This window comes from Staurois parvus, unplaced genomic scaffold (genome assembly GCF_062004578.1).
Source record: "Staurois parvus isolate SC_StPar_1 unplaced genomic scaffold, SC_StPar_1.0 ptg000154l, whole genome shotgun sequence".
NCBI lineage: Eukaryota > Metazoa > Chordata > Amphibia > Anura > Ranidae > Staurois > Staurois parvus.
The window spans coordinates 23,816,666-23,830,485 of NW_028317950.1; the positions used below are offsets into that span (position 1 = coordinate 23,816,666).

General features: G+C 42.0%; 1 protein-coding gene across 2 annotated transcripts in view; it reads left to right on the forward strand.

Annotated features, from left to right (window-relative positions):
* LOC149463662 (transforming protein RhoA) overlaps window positions 1-1,686 on the forward strand; it is a 28,505-nt gene extending 26,819 nt beyond the window's left edge. For both annotated transcript variants that reach the window (XM_089675254.1, XM_089675255.1), the window contains exon 5: window positions 481-1,686. In XM_089675254.1, coding sequence (XP_089531380.1) covers window positions 481-654 — 174 coding nt within the window. In that variant the 3' untranslated portion in view covers window positions 655-1,686. The remainder of the gene's footprint in view (window positions 1-480) is intronic.
* Window positions 1,687-13,820: the final 12,134 nt, after the last annotated feature.

Here is a 13,820-nt window from a genome sequence, read left to right on the forward strand (position 1 = left end):
GGTATAAGGACTGGGAACCAGGAGGTAGGGAGAGGTATGGGGACTGGGAACCAGGAGGTAGGGAGAGATATGGGGACTGGGAACCAGGAGGTAGGGAGAGATATGGGGACTGGGAACCAGGAGGTAGGGAGAGGTATGGGGACTGGGAACCAGGAAGTAGGGAGAGGTATGGGGACTGGGAACCAGGAGGTAGGGAGAGGTATGGGGACTGGGAACCAGGAGGTAGGGAGAGGTATGGGGACTGGGAACCAGGAGGTAGAGAGAGGGATTGGGGACTGTGACATGGGAGGAAAGAGGGATGGAGCTGTGAGCTGAAAAAAGTTGTGATGGACAGGTCATGTTTCTGGATAAATTAGAGTCAAAGAAGATATAATTGTTACATTTTTGTTCTGCATGCATGTGTCTAGAATACATCTTATTTAGGGAAGAAATGCAGATTTTTTACAGTTGTTTCTGTCTCTGATTTTCATTTCTGTGTAGGAACCAGTGAAGCCAGAAGAAGGCCGGGACATGGCCAATAGGATTGGAGCCTTTGGCTACCTGGAATGCTCTGCCAAAACAAAGGACGGTGTGCGGGAAGTGTTTGAGATGGCGACAAGAGCTGCTCTACAAGCCAAGCGAGGGCGTAAGAAAAACACGTGCAATCTGCTTTAAGATGCAACCAAGTCTCAAAAAAAGGAAACAACCTCCCCCCACCACCCCTTTTCCTCATGCACTCCACCTGCTTCCCCTCTCCAACATTGCAACTCCCACCTGCAAAGTGGGCCGACGAGGGGTCCATTGCAAAAACTGCGTGCCTCTCTTTTAATGTCAGCCACACTGCCTTATTCTGAGGAAGCCTCCACGATGGGGAAGGGGAAGCCAGTGCCACCTTCTGTGGGTCCTCTCCACGTTGGACACAGGTGAGGAGATCTGCTCCACCACCCATCCTACAGGACCTTTTTCGAGCAAGGGTTGCTCTCCTGTGCTATGTGTGCCATGTGTTCTAGGACTCTGAAAGGAGTTGGGTAGGCAGGTGCCATTTTATTTTTTTGTTTTTTTGCAGGATCTCTTTTTGGGGGGTTGAAGGGCAGCACCCAGTGCTGTTTAGCCTCTCCAGAAGCTTGTGCTTGTTCTGGGATGCATAGCAGCATAATTTTTTGGGGGGGAACTTTATTCTGCTTCACAAAAACTGATCTTCCCTTTCTATATAAATATATATGTCTCAGATGTTTGTACATTGCTTTGCCGGGCCCAATCTCTAGCTGTCGTCAGTGTATGGGCTCTCCAGCTGGCATGGCCATGCTGGGACTCCTATTCCTTTGCATCAGGAGAGCCAGAAGCTGGCAGTCTCTGTTTAAGGCAGATGGTTGTTTAGCTTTGCAGGCTCTGCTGTACGGCCTGCGTTGTCAGGATGGGGTTTCAGAAACAGGAAAAGGAAGTGGTTATCACAGCCAGGCGTTGGCGATCAGTGCTTTTTGTTCTGATTGTTTCTGTACCATTAATGCTCCATCCTCTTTCCTCCTGCCTCCTCGAAGTTTGAGCCTGGCCACCGCTATTTCTGTGTGTTTTAAAGATGTCTAATTTTATCCCTCCTTTTTAATGTTGATATTTTTTTTTCTTTTTTTCAAAGATAAATTTACTGAATACACCGTTTTCTCAGCAAGCAGAATTTCACAATAAAATGTTGTAGTCATGTTTAGTAAATTGCCTGTTTCCTTTACAGATATTGAAATATTTTTTTACTGTAATAACTAACTTGTGTGTCCGGTATCATTTCCTGCTTACCATGTTGCCGTGCTATTAATTATAAAGATATTTTCAAAGAGGTCATGGACTACATTGATATATGAAGTTACAGAAAATTTAAAAAGATCAATAATCTTCAATGTAAATTTAAATATTCTTTGGAGGTATATCCTGTAATATGGCAGAAGTGACAGATGATTTGTAACAAACGTAGAGACACACATACACAGATAGATATACTTGTGTGAATGGTAGGCAACCTAAGACTGTGTCAGTGGCGCAGTAAAGCCACATGCCTCTTTGAGAAATTTGCCTTCTTGAGCAGATCATCCTGATTCAGGGAGTCTGATGGAACTTCATGTGGTAGTGGAAGGGACTTAAAGGGCAAGGCTTCTTTTTGCACTGCTCTGTTAGAAAAATGTATTAACGCATATGGGTTTCTGAGTTTTTTGTGTTTTTTGGTGCGTTTTTTGATTGCCCGATTCCAATCATGCACCTGTGAAACATAAACATGTGACTCAAAAAGTGCACCAAACACACAACTGTGGTGCATTTTTTTATGCATTTTCCATTAATTTCAACGGGGAGGTGCATTTTTGTGCGGTTTTTAAACATGCACCAAAAATGCAGCATGTACTTTTAAAAACATGCCGCACCTTCAGCACATTGGTGTGAAGAGTTCCATAGGATTTAAAGGAATACATTTTTATGCATTGTTGTTCCACTTTTTAATCACCAAAATCTCATCAAAAATTGATCAGTGTGAAAGGGCCCTTACTCCACTTTCATAGAAAATAAATAGTGAGTGAAACAAAAATTAATGTAGCATATACAATGGCTACACAAGCCATATTGTAATTTAATGTTAGTAAAAAATACCTTTTCCTTTTTTAAACTCCAATGGCCATAATTATCTAAAAAATCAATGCAATGTGGCTTCTGGAGGCGTTCCATACACAGTTGGTGTACAGAATGCCTCCAGAAATGTCCTTTCCTGCTTGTGTAAAGAACGATACACTAAGATACAAGTCAGGCTTTAGTGCATCCTCTGCAAAAAGAAAAATACAATTTTTGGTGAGATACCGCCTATAAGGATTCATCACATCTTAGGCTAGGTTCACACCTATGCAGTTTGTGTTTGATCTGTTTTTGCGGTGTGTTTTGCATTTTTGGCGCAATTTTTAATGCGTTTTTTTTTTTCTCGTTGCTAGGCAGATAAAAACGCACTACATGCTTTTCTGCAGTGTCTCCATTGAAGTCTATAGAACCAAAAACGCACCTTTTTGCGTTTTAAAAAAGTCTCTGACCCTGCGTGATGTCAGAATATCTTTTGTACTTTTGCCCTGTATTCAGGCTCTGTCTCCTTGAAATGTGTTTTCTACTGTCAAAGCATTGAGCACTTTGCTGGTGGAAATCACAAAAGTAAAAGAGAGCCAAACTTCCAGTAACCAGGTGTATTGAAAGCATAGCAAGTAGTTGAGGCTAATGAAGGATTGCAGCTTTTTTCACTGTAGCCGGCATTTAACATGATGGCCATCAGTCACTTCTGACACCTTGACTACAATTGCGGTTCTGGACATTTTGAGAGTGAGTGTGCCTGAAAAGTGTCTGTTACCGTCAGCAGAATTGTGTGCTCCCTGACTCTGACATTGGATTCTAGCATTCTAGATGGACTTGTCTAGCCCTGGCTATTGGCCTGTTTAGGTTGCCTGAAGTACACACCATCAAGATAACAAAAAGGGAAATGAGAATGTACTCTCCTTTTATCTTTGTTTCTAAAACTTTCCAAAACCTCCTCCTAGATAACGTTTTTTTGTTTATTGTTCCCTTTATGTGAACCAGGCAGTAGATTAGATGTGTTGGTTCTTGAAAGAGGAAACCTATCCCAAGGGAGATATGGAGATTTCTGACCCCATTCAACAAATTCTAAAAAACATGGCTGTCATGCCGATTTCTCTGTCTTTGTTAGTAGTTGACAAGCTGCTATGGTATTGTTAGTAAGTGCTGCCAAACTTCTAGTGGTTCAAAAGGTAGAATGTTTTTCACCTTAATGCATTCTCTGCACTGAGATAAAAAAAAAACCTATGTGCAGCTCCTGATTTATCTCATTGCAGCCCTCTGCACTAGAGCAGTGGCTCTCTCCTCACTCTCACTCCTCACTGGATAGAGAGATAGTAGTGGGAGCCATTGGCTCTTGCTGCTGTCAGTCACAGCCAATGAGGAGAGAGTGGAGCGCCGGGCTAAGCCATGCTTTGTGTGTCAGTTGCCACACAGCACGGCTCAGGAGCAAGCTTGGACCACTGCCCCTGTAGCAAGCATCTTGCTTTGGGGGGCACTTGACGGGGGAGGAACTGGGAGCGCTTGGGAGGGGGACCTGAGCTGAGGAAGATTGGGGCTGCAAAACCATTGTATCCCCCAGGTATTCCAAATATGGGGGACCATGTAACTTTCTCACCTTCCTCCCAAGATGCATTGCTCAAGCACTAGCAGGCAATCACCACACCTGAACAGACAGAGGGGGTGCAGGCGGTATACAAGTTTGGGTCCTAGTGGTGAGGCATTGATTTTCTAAGGGTTTCCCTTATTCTTGGCCCTTTCTCCCAGTGCAGCCGAAGGTTCAGATCACTGCTACATTGTCATCTATGAGCAGGTCTCATCTGCAGCCGTAACAACTGCTACATTCTCCTCTACTGGCCCTGGCATGCTGGCCTGATAGCTGAGCTTTTTGTGAGTTGCCTCTTTTGTTTCACAAAATGTTACTTTTTTATTACACAAGATCCATGCACTTTTATCTGTTTTACTGCCAGGAGAGTATGATAAAGGCAAGTATCAGTGGATGGGTTGGGGTATAACTTGTGAAAAGAACCTGTTGCTTTAAACTGAATGTGTGCAAAGCAATGTATAGTAAGATTGTGCAAGCTGCAGTGACCAGATTTCATTTAAAGTGTAGTAAGGCATTCTAGCTATACCCACTTTGGAAGCTAAGGGATTAATCAACTGCATTGTGTAAAAAGGCTTTTTGATCCTGACCTCTCTGATCCTCCCCTTCTTCCAGTGTCCCCCTCTTATCTCCTGATAAGACATATCGTGTGGAGTCACTCTGCAAATGCTCAGTTTGGTGTGTATTGCTAGAGAGGATTTTTTTTTTTTTGTCCTGAGAGCGCATGTGGATCAGCACAGGGCCAATCAGCACTGTCCAGACAGAGACCAGGGGTTCTGCATCCTCCTAGAGCAAAATGAAAACTCCTCCTACAAGCTTTAACCAGTGCTCTGCTGGAGACTGATAGAAGTCACAACTCTTTATATTTACTAAAATAATTGCATTTCCATGTACTGTGGGAGACCAGATATAGTGAATGCAGGGAAAACAGCAAACTCAAATACTCCTGCGCTTGGAGATGGACTCAGCTAGGGCTATGGCTGCATCTCGGATGTACTGGAATAAGCACTCTTTGCTGCTCTCAACAGACTGGGGTAGTCCAAATGCCCATTTCTGTTTTTACATCAATTTTTTTACATATATTTTTTTTTCTCTTGTCAAACAGACACGTACAAATATAGGTTTAATAAGCACATGTGTGTTCACACTGCAATGATATAAAACTACTCAAAACTGTTTTTCACATTGCTTAGACACACCATCTTTTGCACATTGATACCCCAAGTTTACAGTCAGGCTAGGCGGATGAGTGGAGTTTTGTTAATATTAACAACAATAATATACACCAATTGTTACAGTCTGCCCTCTAAAGCCCCTGAGAACAATTAGGGAATTAGCAACTGCATTGACAGTGTAGTTACCCATTAGCTAGGATTCTATTTGTTATAGTTTCCTTTATTTTCATACGTATTGACATTTACAGCATAGTCACCCATAATCACCCTATTTATTAAATATTGATCACTGTCCCTCTCGTTTTTATATTAATTGATAGTTACATATCCTATGCCTGCACATATACAGCCACACAAGTATTCTTTTGTTACTATTAGCTTACCGTCGTTAGTAACCATTTTTATTAACAAATTTCCTGGTAAATAGGCCTCCACCCATGAAATCATTGGGTTATCGTAACATAATATTATATTTGCATCTCTGTTATTGTTAATTGTTATGCATGAGTCGGCCACTTTATTATTAATACTAATTAATACCAATTTTTACTAATCTATTCACTATTTGAAATTCCATTTGAGCTTTTGTCTCAGGCTACCTAGAAAATAGGGATGAGGATGATGGGCGTTGTGACTGCAGACTAACATCTGCTGCCCAGCAAATATCCAGCATTAAGCTTGCTTTTGACCTCTAGTGACTGTGTTTAATTTAGTGCATCAGAGGAAACATTGAAGATGGCCGCTGGAGCGCAAGTTGGAAGTGACATAATTCTTTGACCAGAAGTAGCGGCTGGAACACAAGACGATGCCCCATTTCCGGTCTTCCTGAACGGCGTGCGTTCCACCACTACAGCAGCTATTCCAATTTCTGCTTTTCACTGCATTCAATTGCAAAGGTGTTTTTTTTCCTCTTTCTCCAATGGTAACTGAAGCCTGGACACTAAAAGTACCTAAGTGATACTTTTTTGTACATTTTTGTAAATATTTTATTTATTATATCTTTTCATGTGACAACACTGAAGAAATGACACTTTTCTACAATGTGACGTAGTGAGTGTACAGCTTGTATAACGGTGTAAATTTTCTGTCCCCTCAAAATAACTCAACACACAGCCATTAATGTCTAAACCACTGGCAACAAAAGGGAGTCCACCCCTAAGTGACAATGTCCAAATTGGGCCCAAAGTGTCAATAGTTTGTGTGGCCACCATTATTTTCCAGCACTGCCTTAACCACACTTTTACCCCCTTCCTGTCCAGGGCAATTTTCAGCTTTCAGCGCTATCACACTTTGAATGACAATTGCGCGGTCATGCAATACTGTACCCATATGAATTTTTTATAATTTTTTTGAGACAGATAAAGCTTTATTTTGGTGGTATTTATTCACCGCAGGGACTTTTATTTTTTTTGCTATGTAAATGAAAAAGTCCAAAAATTTTGAAAAAAAGTGTTTTTCTTATTAAATTTTGCAAATAAATAATCTTTCATCATAAATCTTGACCAAAATGTATTCCGTTATATTTTTAGTAAAAAATAAAATAAGCCAAATTAGTTTATAACCAAAAATCATAATTTTTAAACTTTTTTTTTACATTTTTATTTTATTTTTTTATATTATTTGTTTTTTTTTTGTTTTTGTTTTTTTTTTACATACTGTCACCCTAGCAGTACAGTGTCACCATGGTGACACTGTACTACTTGTGGGGGGTGATGAAGATTTTTTTTTTTAACAGTGATTGCCTTTACACCCATATAGGATGTAAAAGCAATCATTTCTCTTTCTCTCTGTCTGCATTCTTGCAGCCATTGAGAAATACTGAGTGAGCTGTGATTGGTCACACCTTGTCACATGGTACAAGGCTGTTGTGAATAGCCTTGTACCATGTGACCTCTGTGATCATTCATTCACAGATTTCACACGTAGTAAGCAATGATGTCACAAGTGACATCTTGCTTACTACTTTGCATGTGATCACTGATTGGCCAATCAGTGATCACATGATCGGGACCTCGTACAGAGGCAACCCGCCCCTGGAGTGCCACCGCCCTGCCGTTTATAAACAGGCGGACGGCAAGTGGTTAACCCTCTTGGGCATGGGATTCACCAGAGCTTCACAGGTTGCCACTGGAGTCCTCTTCCACTCCTCCATGACGACATCACGGAGCTGGTGGATGTTAGAGACCTTGCGCTCCTCCACCTTCCATTTGAAGATGCTCAATAGGGTTTAGGTCTGGAGACATGCTTGGCCAGTCCATCACCTTTACCCTCAGCTTCTTTAGCAAGGCAGTGGTCGTCTTGGAGGTGTGTTTGGTTCGTTATCATGTTGGAATACTGCCCTGCGGCCCAGTCTCTGAAGGGAGGGGATCATGCTCTGCTTCAGTATGTCACAGTACATGTTGGCATTCATGGTTCCCTCAATGAACTGTAGCTTCCCAGTGCTGGCAGCACTCATGCAGCCGCAGACCACGAAACTCCCACCACCATGCTTGACTGTAGGCAAGACACACTTGTCTTTGTACTCCTCACCTGGTTGCCGCCACACACGCTTGACACCATGTGAACCAAATAAGTTTATCGTGGTCTCATCAGACCACAGGACAAGGTTCCAGTAATCCATGTCCTTAGTCTGCTTGTCTTCAGCGAACTATTTGCGGGCTTTCTTGTGCATCATCTTCACAAGAGGCTTCCTTCTGGGACGACAGCCATGCAGACCAATTTGATGCAGTGTGCGTCGTATGGTCTGAGCACTGACAGACTGACACCCCCCACCCCTTCAACCTCTGCAGCAATGCTGGCAGCACTCGTGTCTATTTCCCAAAGCAACCTCTGGCTATGTCGCTGAGCACGTGCACTCAACTTCCTTGGTCGACCATGGCGAGGCCTGTTCTGAGTGGAACCTGTCCTGTTAAACTGCTGTATGGTCTTGGCCACCGTGCTGCAGCTCAGTTTCAGGGTTTTGGCAATCTTCTTATAGCCTAGGCCATCTTTATGTAGAGCAACAATTCTTTGTTTCAGATCCTCAGAGTTCTTTGCCATGAGGTGCCATGTTGAACTTCCAGTGACCAGTATGAGAAAGTGAGAGCGATAACACCAAGTTAAACACACCTGCGCCCCATTCACACCTGAGACCTTGTAACACTAACGAGTCACATGAGACCGGGAAGGGAAAATGGCTTATTGGGCCCAATTTGGACATTGTCACTTAGGGGTGTACTCACTTTTGTTGCCAGCGGATTAGACATTAATGGCTGTGTGTTGAGTTATTTTGAGGGGACAGCAAATTTACACTGTTATACAAGCTGTACACTCACTACTTTACATTGTAGCAAAGTGTTGTTTCTTGAAAAGATATAATAAAACATTTACAAAAATGTGAGGGTGTACTCACTTCTGTGAGATACTGTATATGGTAGGTTATTGTGTCTTTTGTTTCTCATTTTAGCATGCATATGTATGTACATACAATATGAATAATAACCATTATTGGAAATGTTTTAATATGTTATAAAAATCCTAGTAGCTATATCTTTTCTATATATATGTTTTTCTTTGAATAATGTTGGATATCCTGTTGAGTATTTTAGTGCACACCCCCCAGATAATACTGGTAAATGGGAGGAGCCTATTCACAGGACCTGGGACCAGAGTCAAATGATGTTATATAAGGGGTGACTGCACAGCATTAGGAATAGGCTCTAATGAAGAGGGGATCGTTCCTCGAAACGCATCAATATTTCTGAATCATCCTTTTGATTTTGGGATTTGTGCATCATTTCATCATGGACTATTTCCGGTCATGATATTCCTGGGTACATTTGTTTGTGAGAATACATCTGCTACATTTTGTGATTAAAGTTTTTATTGAAGTAATGTGCAAGGCTTGTGCACCCCTTTTCTTAGTGCCATATTTGGCTACCCCAGCCCTTGGGGGGGCTGCACAGCATTGCCTTTTTGGATTGAATGCTAAAGTCTACAAAGATCCTTCCACATATGCCATATCCGGTCCTTTGCGCGCAGCAGGTTTTTTTCCTCTCTTATCTAAATGTTTGCAAGCCCAGTCTGTTTTCGTCCAGGAGTCGAATTCTTGTAGTCCGTTTCGTGCCAACCTGTTCAAAAAAAAATGTGTGTGTGTGCAAAAAAGTTCATTTATTTCAGTAATGCAACTTAAAAGGTGAAACTAATATGTGAGATAAGACTCATTACATGCAAAGCAAGATAGTTCAAGCCATGATTTGTCATAATTGTGATGATTATGGCTTACAGCTCATGAAAACCCCAAATCCACAATCTCAGAAAATGAGAATATTACATGCAATCAATAAAACAAGGATTGTACATAGAACAATATCGGACCTCTGAAAAGTATAAGCATGCATATGTACTCAGTACTTGGTTTGGGCCCCTTTAGCAGCAATTGCTGCCTCAATGCGGCATGGCATGGAAGATATCAGCCTGTGGCACTGCTGAGGTGTTCTGGAAGACCAGGATGCTTCAATAGCGGCCTTCAGCTCTTCTGCATTGTTCGGTCTCATGTCTTTCATCTTTCTCTTGGCAATGCCCCATAGATTCTCTATGGGGTTCAGGTCAGCCGAGTTTGCTGCCAAATCAAGCACAGTAATCCCACGGTCATTGAACCAGGTTTTGGTGCTTTTGGCAGTGTGGGCAGGTGCCAAGTCCTGCTGGAAAATAAAGTCAGGAACCCTTTGCAGGTGTTATGGCTTAATTAGCTGATTAGAGTGGGACACTTTGAGCCGAGAATATTGCACCTTTTCACAATATTCTAATTTTCTGAGATTGTGGATTTGGGGTTTTCATGAGCTGTAAGCCATAATCATCACAATTATGACAAATCACGGCTTGAACTATCTTGCTTTGCATGTAATGAGTCTCTCATGTATTAGTTTCACCTTTTAAGTTGCATTACTGAAATAAATGAACTTTTGCACGATATTCTAATTTTTCGAGTTTCGTGTGTGTGTGTGTGTGTGTGTGTGTGTATACACACATACTCTGTAATGTTATCCAGCTGTTAGGACACATACATTTTGAATTCACTCAGTTTTTATAGTGTCTTGAAGATGCCTCTGAAAGGGTATAAAACTAAATCTTAATCATACAGTTCAGGACCCATGAATTGATTCTTAGACCATGGGTTATATTCCACTACCTTCAGGTGATGACCCTGACAGCCTCTTCGGGGTATGGCTACCATAACAGACAAGGCCAATGACGTGGACAAGGTAAGACAGGATTTTTCTTTACCTTTACATACTGGTTAATAGCTATAGATATCTTGTTGGATTATTATTGGGATGTAGCACACACTACATAATATCCCTTTACCCTACAAAGTACACCGCAGTGCTAACACACAAGCAGTTTTTAAGGCACAGATAATTCTTAGGGTAATTCTACATTTTGTGTGTTTTTTTCCCGTTGGTATTATTGGCCTTGTAGGTGATGTTTTTAAAGCTTTTAATTTTTTACAATTAGTGTTCTTTCTTTCACCTCACTACTGGAAGTTCTGCTCTGGTTTGTGACATAGTGCTTATAAGACTCCTAACTGTGCACTTCCGACTGCCGTTCTACGCCAACGAAGCAAGCTGAGCATTTCTGTCTCATCTGTTGCATAATATCTCAGAGACACAGCCTCCAGAACTCCAGCCCACATCTAGTCTGTGAGTACCCCGCAGTGGGAGGACCTCATTTAGGAATAGCAGATTTCATGCATGCAGGGGCATATGGGACAAATGGCAAGAATAACACTGCAGGCTCTGAGGAAACTTAAAGTTCCTCTCATGTTGATAACTGTTACTGTGTTTTAGAGCAAAACTTTCATCCTCCTGAATCCAGCTCCTTCAAAGACACACAACATGTGGCCTGTCTGACTGAAGCAGAATTTTTTACACTCTGATCTATCCCAATTTCTATCCCCTCTCTGTTCTTCTCCCCCTCCCCCTGACTGTATTAGAACCTGAATTTCCTGGATTACTTGCATTAGCATAAGGCAAGGGGGCACTGACATTTTAATGGAGAATTTTATCACCAATATTTTATGAAGTTAGTCCTTCTCAAATAATATGGTTTCTAGATTTTATTGACTTTTTTTTATTGAATTAGTATATGTTCTCTTTGTGGCACATTCAAAGTCCCCTTTTCTTTGACCACCTCCCTTCTCATTTGTTGTGGTCAGACGTTGGGATATTATAGTTTTTCCTTATTGATTTGTCGTCCTATACCTTACATGTACAATTTATTCACCTCTTCCAGGTTTCCCCTATCTACTGCACATTCCTGATTACAGAAGGTTCTAAAGGCTTGAGGTTTTTTTTTTCTGTATGTGTTTGGTTAAAAAGAAAACCTCAAGCATTTAGAACCACCTTTTAGGTTGGGTGCCCCCTCTATCCTTGGTGTATTATTTTTATTACTGCAGGTACTTCTATAGCGCCATCAATTTACACAGGGCTTTATATATATATATATATATTGTACATTCGCATCAGTCTCTAACCCTCAAGGGGTGTAGAAGCTAAGGTCCCTAACTCACATTCATACATACACATACTAGGGCCAATTTATACAGGATCCAATTAACCTACCATCATGTCATTGATGGAAGGACATGTCGTTGATGTGGATGGAAACCGGAGTACCTGGAGGAAACTCGCACAGGGAGAACATGCAAACTCCAGGCAGGTGGTGCCGTGGTTTGAGATTCAAACCAACAATCCTAGTAGTTCCAGGCAGAAGTGCTAAGCATTTAGCCACTGTGCTACCCCGGTATGCTGATTGCTTCCGCCATACTCTGTAATCTATCATGTTCGGCAGTTCTCATCTAGTGTGATGATAGGAAACTCCATATTAAGAAGTATTTCCATTCCTTGTCCTGCAATTTCTTTACTTTGCCAAACACCTAGTCTTTGGTACCCTGCAGGTGTTGGTTTGGCCATGTAGGTCCTCTTCCAAACACTTTAGCTCTTGTACTCCCTGTGCACTATTTTTGCAAAAAGTTGCTCTTTGTCACCCGCTGCAACCTTCTGTGTCCCTCTGGGGCCTGCTTCAAGTGCTCACCAGAGCCCTCCCATTGTGTTTTTGGGAGCCACTCCCTTAAAAGTCCTTTGGAGAAAAAAAAACAGCCTTCTTGTCTCCATTGTTCCTAGCAGCCATAGTTCTGCCTTGTCTCTTCCTATTTTCTTTTGCTATATGGGGACATTTCCTAAAAGCCAATTATTTTTGCTTCTCTGGTGCTCTTCCCATCGACTTTTTTGGAAATTGTTTTCTCCTTACGCATGTTCTGCCTTGAAAGCATGTCAAGTAATTTTTGCTTCACCTTATGGGCGGGTCAGGACTGTCATCTGTGGCTACCTGCAACATCTCCCCTCGCGAATGGACTCCCTTTTCTGTTTCCCCACAGGGCTGTCCCCCTATGGAATGCTTCCCTCCTCTACTATACTGCTGGGTGTTTATTTTGCCTTTTTTCCAGGGTTTCCTCTTTTCAGAGAGCTTTGTTCCAACCTAAGCCCATTCTCTCAGAGACGTTGGGGTTTCTGGACTTTTTCAGCATCAATCATGTTTTTTTTTTTCTCTGGTTGGGTGGCCAGCACCTGATCCACTAAACCAATTTTTGCCAGATGTCATTTTGGGCCTCTGCTAATATGTACAGACTGTCCTTTTTTCCTGTGGTCGTGGTCCTGCTTCTGCTGTTTCCCACCCCTTGCCTTATTGCTTGGGGATGTCCCAGGATCTGAGTAACAATTCTGTGTCCTGTACTGTACAGTTAACATAACAGGAAATTTGCTTTGTCTGTAAATTACATATCTTAAAGTACAGTACAAGATCAAGTCTCCCTCCCCCCCCCCACAGCATGGGCAAGCTTTATATGGAGACACTGGGGGCAGTCTCAGCAAAGCTTGGGCCAGTGTCCAATCACCTAAAGGTAGCAGCATGGTCGTGTATTATGTGCTTTTCTCCAAATGTGTGCAATCTACTTTACCTTAGAATTGTCTCTAGAAAAGCCAAGCGGTGAAAATGATTGTGGATCAGCATATTGCGTCTCCTCACTTCCTCGAATCTGTTGCTTGCACACGGAAATGACTATACTTTTGCCATCCAGTCAGTGGGTAGCTAAACCAGGCAGGTAAAACACTAAGGCAGCTCTTAGATTGTTTGTTTTTTTTCCATTCCTCACACACACTGACAAAATTTCAGGGAAAATAGTAAAGGCCTTGTTAGGTATTTTTTCCAGGAAATAAACCAGTGCTAGAGGTGTCTTCATTTACATAAACATGCATGATCATCAGGCGGTGGGGGAAATGTCTGCATCAAACCACCTCACCTATCCGGTTAAACGTTTCACAAGCAGAAAGATTTGGTAACACTATAATATGCTCTGCTTCTAGAAGTTCCATTTAGTAAAGACCTTCTAAAGAAAAAAATACTAAGCTTTGAAACAGACCAGGTATGCGCTGACACTG